We start from the raw sequence: 9,550 nt of genomic DNA on the forward strand, positions 1-9,550 counted from the left end.
CTATTTAACTGTTGTACAATTTTTTACCTGCTTCCAACAACATTTCGACTGCATATTTATTATCTGCCTGGGTTGTTGTTTAGGGACCCCTGTTCTAAAAAAATACAAAATTACTAATCATGTTGTATCATCCACGATAAAAAAAAGATGTTATAATGTTTTGCTGACATTGTGTGCTGCTCCAGGTTACCATGCACAAAATGTAGAATTAACTCCAGTATACCCCACGACAGAAAAATGGACCATATTCCGGCTATTCAAGAAATATTTGGAAAAAACAATATAGGAAAGCCAGAAAAATCCCATAAAACAATAAATTGGTCAAATTGGTTAATTCTATATTAACTATTTGCGTTACTCTTACGGTGTTTAACAAAAAACATATTCCATAGTGCTTCAAGGTACAAGCTGCATATGACTTTCACCGCCAAGAACCAGGAGAACTCGAGTTTCACCAGGGCGACATCCTCACAGTGACCGAATGGATGGACAAAAACTGGTGGCGGGGAACCATTAACGGAAGATCTGGTATCTTTCCTTCAAACCACGTGCACGTTCCACCAAACATTGCTCAAAAAATGGGGCTAGAATATTAAATTAAATTTCGTTATTTCTATTAATTAACTTAATTCTTTCATGAATTATGTTTTATAATGTCCACATACGATTACTGCTTACATTGAAAAAAAAGGTTTTATATATAAAAATGTGACAACACACTAAATGGATACATTTTCTCGTAACAAAAAGCACAAGCAATCAAAATTACGAGATACTGACTTGCAGTGTCAATATGCTATAGTTTCTTAGAATCTATTTTATACACAGCATTATCATTTCTATTGTATTTTACTGCTGTCATTATTAAAGGTATTTAAAACATGTCATTAATTTTTTTTTTTTTTTTAATTCAACAATATTTCTCAGCTGAAAAAAACGTGTGCGTTAAGAGATTAAAAATCGTTTGGTTTACCACTTTTTATTGAACTAGTTTTAATCTAATTGACTGAAATCGTAAAAAATTGTTGCTTTGCAATTTCGCAATGTTTAAAAAGTTTTTATATTTTTGTTAATGCTACTTTTTTATGTCCGTTTTACTGTTTCTACCGTAAAACATTTTGATGTAAACGGACTTGTCCTCTAAATCAGTGTTTCTCAGCCCATAGCTCGCCGTATGTTTTCGTTGGTTCGCCGACTGCAGTAGTTTTTATGGTTAGATTTGTTGCGATACGTTCTTTACAAGATTTATCTGTAATTTAAAACATAGCGTAAGCAATACGAAAACATGACTAATATAAATAAAATCGAACTTATTAATGTCTTTGGTATGTTCGCTTACAAAACGTTCAGTAAAGAAAGATCGCCAAAAAATCGCCAATGATTTGCTGTTATACTTAACGATTAATATTTAGGTCGCCGCAAAAAAGGTTGAGAAACACTGATCTTATTGGTATATTAATAATAATTAATTGTTAGTTAAAAATATTTTTACTCTAAATAGGACGTGGATACAGAAATTGTACTTATGATTGTGTTGTAAAACATAGTGAAAATTCCTATATGTTTCCTTGAAAAAATGCTACATATTTACTCTTTGCTACTTAAAATCAACAGCCGAAACTTGTTGAGTTAATTGCACAGTTTTTGTTGTTTTGGATAAAAAATTCTTTTGTGAAATGAAATGTACTAGATATTAATCAAAACGAACATTTTTTGTTGTAATTGCAAAGGCTTGACTTCTGGAAGAAGTTAGCTACACATTAACCCTTCTCAACCAGAAATCCACAGCAGAACTAATTTAAGTTAAATATAAGCATTTATAGGGATGTCCGATACTTGACATTTTATCTCGATACATCAACCCGATATTTTGGTCAAAATCAATCGCGATCCGATAGCAGATTGCGTCTTTATTATTACACAAGCAAAATATATAGACGTTCACATGTCTTTTTTTTTCAGGTTATCTGGCCGAAATTGACCTTTGCCTTAGGAAGTTTAGTTACATTATGTTGTTAACCTATTATTATATTTTACTAAGCAGAATCTCTACGATCATACGATAACTAGGCAGAATCTCTACGATTAATTTTCTATCGGATCGGCGAAAATACCACCCTATTTTCGGACAAATACCGATACTACACCACTCGGCATCAAGTACCTTCTCCCATCTGATATTATCGGACATCCCTAGCCGTGTTGCTACCCTACGACCATCGGTTTGTTGTTGTATTAGAAAAATGCTTTTCACCATTAAAATGTACAATAAATTATTCTTTTTTTTAAGTCCAATACGTAATTGGTTTTGTACAGATACTTATTAATATTGATATAATGAAGCACTTGGGCATTTTCTATAAGACCATCTGTTTAAAATCGTGTCCCTTTTCTGTGGAAACTCTACTAAGATAGGTGTCAAATTAATTGTATTTTATTAAAATCTCTACATGTAAAATTGTAGGTTCATCCATGTCTATATCAGTGGTTCTCAAACTGGGGTCTGTAAGGCAGTTAAGGCGACGTATAACATCAATTTTTAATAGGCTAATAAATTATATTAGTCGGAAGAACATTTTACTTAATGAATTTTAAAGTTCGTAATTTTACACTAAATATAGTTCGTAAGAGTACCGAACCGAACGTGATGTTAAGAGTAATTAGTGTACAGTATTTGGGGGGTCCGGAAGGTGAAAAAGTTTGAGAACCACTGGCCTATAAGCTTATATCGAAATTTTAGCTACACGTTTTCGAAAGTTTGATGACTCGCAACAACAAACCGATAGTTTGGGTCAGTGGTTCTTAAACATAGGTGTTCTTACGCCAAAGTAGAACATAACAACATAAAATACCGGAACAAACTGATACTGCCTTTTTTTGAAAAAAAAATGAAGGTAAAAAAATGCCAGAAGTTTGTTACACACAGTTAAGAACCACTGTTTAAAGTGACATAAAAATCGTACTTAAGTTTGTAATCGTAGTATTCTGTAAATAGTCGCTGCGTACCGTGTTTGTGTACATACTTGCTTTTACTGATTTGTGCAGATTTAAGTTATACTGTAATGTGAACCACTCGCTTATTTTTGCATTCACGTTATACTAACGTAAATTACAATTTAAATGACAGGTGAATATTTTTTTCTTTTCTGTTGGTATTTAGATCATGTTTTTTAATTCGACTTGTTTTATAGTTACAGTGATCATGGCCTTGGTTGTATTATTCTTCATTCTACAGCTAGGCTTTTTAAACTATTATTAAAAACAGTGCACAGACGGCGAAAAGATACCCTTCTTAAATTGTTTTTATCTAACACAGGGGTTCCTATACTTTTGGGGTCGCGCCCTGGACACAATTTATGACACAACTAGCACCTCATTTCCAAATATTATGTTTCGTAACCGCAAAGCCCAAGTGCTTTCACTATTACTTTCAATGAAGCATGGTCTACATCACGGGTGTCCAACTCAAACAGGCCGACGTGCCAATTTTTGCCTAAGTTCAGTAATTAATCTTTCTAATAGCGCAAGTAATAAAAACGTTTCTAATAGTTTCTAATAGCGCAAGTAATAAAAAAAAAACATAAAACATTTGTTATTTAAAAGAAAACTCCCCAGCTGTGTCTGCACAAAAATCACGTAAAAATTGCGGTTGTGTTAAAAATATACTTCCAAAAAAATGCATTTCTGTTTCGTGATCCCCAAATATTGTCAAACACTCCACTGCTGTGTTCAGCACCATAGGCGTAGCCAGAGGGGGGCCACAGGGGCCATGGCCCCCCAAAAAATTTATAAATTTTTTACTCTTAATAATTTGTTTTGTAGCATTTATGAGCAGTGCCACAACAGTTATTCTGTCTTTACTCTTTGAATGGTTTGAGAGTTGCGTTAAAACTTAGTCAGTTGCCGCTCGAAACGGTTTGCTATCATATTTATTAGTGTTCTATACGTCAGAATATACAATGCCGAAAGTTAAACAAGCAAGATTAGACTTATTTTTTAAGTCCTGCCAAAAAAAGCAGTCGTCAGAAGCAGTAATTGAGACTACTACGCCAAGTGTGGAAACACTTATTACATCACCTTGTGTGAGTAATTCTATTCCTGAGGATCAACAAACCTATGAAATTGGGAAAACAAACGATGTTGGGTTTGTGATCGAACACCATTCACAACTTACCGATGCAGAGAGATACAGATTTCTAACTACCAATGGTCCGAAAAACGTAGCACTTCTTGGTACTGTTAGACAAAGTCGCAAATTTCTAAAAGTATGGCTGGAGGATGACAGGTTTTCGTCTTGGTTAGTGTACACTAAACTATCTGGTGGAGGCGGTTTGTGCAAGATATGCATTGTGATGCAAGCACGTCTAAAGCATGGACATCTTATAAACGCTGCTTTTGTACAAAAACCATGCATTGACTTCAAAAAATTCATTGAGAAGGCTGCCTACCACCGGGATACCGTTTACCACAAAGAAGCCACTTCTGCTGCTAAAACTTTTGTCGTAAGTATGGAAACTGGCCAAAATGTGTGTGCGAGCTTGGAGACAAAATATGCTGTAAAAATGAGAGAAAATAGAAATACAATGACTTCAATTGTTAAGACTATGAGATTCTGTGCCTCAAGTAACATAGCTTTGCGCGGACATTCCCAGGATAAAGGAAATTTCGGGAATCTTCTTCAATTTCGGATCGACGCCGGGGATAAAAATTTAAAAAAGCGTTTTGCTGGGATGGCAGTAAATGCCAAGTATACCAGCCCAATGATCCAAAATGAAATTATCAGTGTAGCCAGCAATTTGATAGTGTAAGAAATAGTCACCGAGGCGAACAATTCGTTTCTGTCTGTAATAGCTGACGAGTCGTGCAATATTTCTGGTAAAGAACAACTGAGCATTGTTTTAAGATACATCAAAGGTTTTAAGGTGTTCGAGTGCTTCACCGGTTTTGTTGAAATGAAATCTGTTTCTGCAGAATCAATTTCGTTAAGTATGTTAGACCATCTCTCTAGGATAGGAGTGGATGTCCAAAAACTTGTTGGACAAGGCTATGACGGCGCATCAACAATGGCAGGTCACGTGAGTGGTGTACAAAAACGTATTCACAATAAGTACCCCCGCGCAATATTTGTGCACTGTGCTTCTCATTGTTTAAATGTGGTCATCAATGACCAAAGTAAAGTTCAAATCATTAGAAGCACCTGTGATATTATCAAGGAGACTATTCGTTTCTTCAGAGAGAGCCCTAAAAGGCGCACAAGTTTGGGAATTAACATTCCTCTGTTCTCCCCAACCAGATGGTCCGAGAAGTACAAGAGCATCCGAATCTTTAAATGTAACTTCATGGCGTATACTTGATGCACTTGTTTTTTTGATGAGAGAGGCAAGCAGTGAAACAAGGGCAAAGGCGTTTTCTTTAAAATCTGCTTTAGAGAAGTCCAGTGTTACTTACGCCGTGTGTTTGATTGGTCGATTTTCGGCACTCATAGAACCATTAGCGCGTAAGCTTCAGACTGTAGGAGTCAGTGTTCCATCTGTAAAGAGCCTTATTTCTTCCCTTCAGAGCGTTCTCGAAGAATAACGCATGGACTTTAACATTTCGCCGAACATTTATAGTGAAGCTTGTGAAATAGCTGGTATAAAAGAGCTGACAATGCCCAGAGTAGTCGAGGTACAGGTTTATCGTAATAACGTCTGTGCGGCTTTACAGTATTTTCATCGTTCAGTATATCTCCCATACATCGATGGTCTGATCTGCTCTCTCAGGGAACGATTCAATGAAAACCCACAGTTTTTCGCTTTGCTATCAATCCTCCCTCCTAATAAACCAATAAAAATAGATGAGATTGAGCGCTTGTACTCTTTGGATAACCTTGATAGCGAAGTAAGCCTGTGGAGATCTTCTTTGGGCCCTAAAGTCAACGAAGAATGCTTAAAGGAGCTTTATTTGAGCGCTCAAGATTACCCAAGCGTTACCGCCGCAATTCAAATTATCATGGCATTACCTGCAACAACCGTTGAGGCTGAGCGGTGTTTTTCGTGTATGAAACGCGTTAAAACATGGCTTACGTTCAGCGATGACTTCCGATCGGCTCTCAGATTTATGTGTGCTTCATTGTCACCGTGAAAGGATCAATGAAAGGATCGATCAAGTTGTAACGAGCCTTGCTGGCGGAAAGCGACGAATGGACTTTTAATCGTAGTGTCATTGCTAATTTGTTAATTGTAAATACTTATTTATCTTTGTGAGGTAACAGCTTCAAGTTAATAAACTATAGTTTGCCTATTGAGTGTGTCTTGTCTTTTTCTGCATCTATAGGCGGTGTCACAAACAAATACTCTTACTAGTTCAAGTTCAAACTTTTGCCCCTCCCCAAAATTTTCGGCTGGCTACGCCACTGACTCTTAATCTTTTTTTTTTATAATTTATGAGAAGTACCACAACAGTCGATCACAGGCATGCCAGACCTTCAATTATCATGCATTATTACGTCACAAACGATGTAGTTATATAACGTTTGCTATACAATAATGTAGTGTACTACTTTTAGACAGTTTTTGCTTTTTGACTGTTTTTTTGAGTATTGCGTTAACACTTAGTCAGTTGCTGCTCGAAACGGTTTGCTAGCATTGTTTTTGTGTTCGTTACAGCAGTTAATACAATGATAAAAGCTAAAATTCCAACTTTTTGGCCCCCCCAAAAAAATTTCGGCTGGATACGCCACTGTTCAGCACTCCTTAAACTCATTTTTACTCAAAAACAACTTACACAGGCAGAATGGATGATGAAAACTGATTAGACAAAGTAATTTATTACAATTGTCATTGCGGATTTGATTTGTTTACTTGCTTTTAGCTGCGAACATCAACGAAAAATGGCTAATGCTAAATGGTTAAACTGTTGTGGCAAAAAAGTGAAGATATTTTACTTTTAATTTGAGAATGATGCAAGTGCGCAAATAGCATATTTTACTGCACACTTTGTGTGGTGTTGCAACTTATAGCAGTGGCTGTTAACCTGGGGGCAATTTAACAATTTTTGGGGGGTAATTCAGATTGACGTGTTTTATATACTTGGTACGTTGCACTGAAATATTTTCAAACGTAAATATGAATGTAGGCTAACAAGTTTTGTGAGCCAGTATATTTTTCGTTTCACTTAACACACCATGCCTTCTGTGACATCATAGTAAACATTAGTGATTATGTAGTCACGTACAGTGCAAGTTAAGTCCAATTTATTTCGCAATAATGCACATCATATATTGGTGCGCATGCTGGCAAATTGAAAGACGACAAGGGTCGTCTAAGTTTAGCTTTACGCCTATAACGTAGCAACATAGTCGTAGAAATATAGTCGTTAGTATTGCAAGCTGTAGTGAAGGTCCCTTTGAAAAACCACAATGCGTGATTTGTTTCAAAGTGCTGTCTCAGGAAAGTATGAAACCGAACAAATTCAAGCAGCACCTTGAATCTTGTCATGGCGATTAGCAGGAAAACCAGTTGACTTTTAAGGCGAAAATCAGAGCATTTAAAAATGTTCGCCTTGATTCCGGTTGAATATGGGCACAGCAAAACAATGCAGCATGAGGAGCGTCGTATCGCATTGCCTTCCGCATTGCTCAATCAAAGAAACCTCACACCAGGGTTGCCAGATAGAAAAAATAAAAAAAGCCAAAATGACTCAAAAAAGCCAAATCTACTACAAACTCTAACAAGCCTATGTTTTTCCATAAATAAATAAACAATGCAATAAATGGTCATGCTGGTACATTAAATTTCTCTTTTCGTAGCAAATTTTCTTAATTTTTTTTCTTTTTTTGTAAATTTTTCTTGACAATTTTTTTCTTGGAATTTTTTTCTCTTTTTGCGTTAGTTTGATATCTTCTTAACATAACACTCATGACATTTTTGAACAAAACGAAAAAAGTATTTTTAAAATGAGTGAAGATACTTTACTGCAAGTAGTGGAAGATTTAGGATCCATCCCGCTATTTTTTTCTTACAGTTGAATGAATGCACCGATGTTTCTTGCTGTGCCCAGTTACTTGTTTGCGCTCGCTATATCTCTGGAAACAGCATAAAGGAGCAATATTTATTTTCGGAACCCCTTCAAACCACTTGCAAGGGAGAAGATATCTTCAAAACTTTAAAAGTGTTTTTTGAAAAACACAAACTTGATTGGAAACGCCTTGTTGGCATCTGTACAGATGGTGCTCCATCTATGATTGGTTAAAAATCTGGTTTCAAAGGATTAATTATGAACAATATTGCCCCTCATGTATCATTCACTCATTGTTTGATTCGTCGCTTTGCTTTAGCTATGAAAACTCTAACTCAAAGGGCTTCGAGAAGTGTTGCAAGATGTGGTAAAAATTACAAATCATATTTGTGCAAATGCAACAAGATCAAGAATATTTGCTGCTCTTTGCGAAGAACTTGGAGCTGAGAGCTGATTATAATAAAGTTCTGTTGTTACCTTGTTACACACTGAGGTAAGGTGGTTGTCGCGTGGAAAAGTCTTGAATCGTTTGCTCCAGCTACGAGAAGAAGTGACTGCGTTAAAACAGGAACAAAGTACAAAAGGAGAAAGATTTGCATAACCAAATGAAAAACAATAATTTCTTGCTAAAGGTGGCTTACTTAGGTAATTTTTTTCGGAAATAAATTACCTAATTTTACACTACAAGGAGGTTGCCTGTGGTTGCACACAACTCAAGAAGGTAGTTGCTTAATTTCCAAAGCAAGATGCAATTGTATGAAAGAATGATACAAAAAGGCGACACGAGCAAGTTTTTAAATTTGACAATGCTTTTGCAGTCTGATCCAAATATGAAATGCAACTTTACACAGGCTATTGCTTGCCATTTGAATGCAATTGTTACCGCTTTCGAAAAGTACCTTCCTGGAATGGAAGGGAGACATAAGAACTTGTGGATTAGTGATGACGACATGGCAGCTAAAATAGAGTTTCTTGGACTGCGTGAAGATTCAAATCTTAAAATCAACTTTGCAAGGGAAGATATTGGAAACCTTTGGGTTGGCCTTCACAATGAATATCCAATTCCAATCCTTTCCAGGAAGGCATTAAACTTTCTAATTCAATTTCCTTCAACTTATTGCAGTGAAGTAGGATTTTCTGCAATGGTGTCTATCAAAACGAAATATCGAAACAAGCCTGCGATTGACAATGACATGAGATGCTCTGTATCCTCCACTTTGCCTCGATTTGATCACTTGATAGTACGAAAACAGTATCAGCCTTCACATTGACTTGTTTAGTTGTTCAACAAGCATTTGAGTGTAAATTATGACGTCATCTTTGTGTTGTTTTACAATTAATTGAGTGTAAGCTGCAATTTGTTATTTTTTGAAAAGGGGTAATCGAATTGAATTCTGTCATTTTCTTCTCGGGGGTAACGATATGAAAAAGGTCAAGAACCAACTGCCTTAGAGGGAACACTTAGTTTAAGTATTTCTTCGCAATCCGGTTAAGTTCCGGTTTCGGTTTCGAGCAATTTAAAAGTTCCGGTTCTGATACAATATTAGGTGCG

The 9,550-nt window shown here is 36.1% G+C and overlaps 1 protein-coding gene across 1 annotated transcript in view; it reads left to right on the plus strand.

Annotated features, from left to right (window-relative positions):
- The window catches only part of LOC146164288 (growth factor receptor-bound protein 2-like), a 28,637-nt gene extending 26,342 nt beyond the window's left edge, over nt 1-2,295 (plus strand). The window contains exon 5 of the mRNA XM_083382670.1: nt 393-2,295. Coding sequence (XP_083238796.1) covers nt 393-596 — 204 coding nt within the window. The 3' untranslated portion in view covers nt 597-2,295. The remainder of the gene's footprint in view (nt 1-392) is intronic.
- Nucleotides 2,296-9,550: the final 7,255 nt, after the last annotated feature.

Source organism: Ascidiella aspersa, chromosome 2, assembly GCF_963924565.1.
Source record: "Ascidiella aspersa chromosome 2, kaAscAspe10.2, whole genome shotgun sequence".
Taxonomy (NCBI): domain Eukaryota; kingdom Metazoa; phylum Chordata; class Ascidiacea; order Phlebobranchia; family Ascidiidae; genus Ascidiella; species Ascidiella aspersa.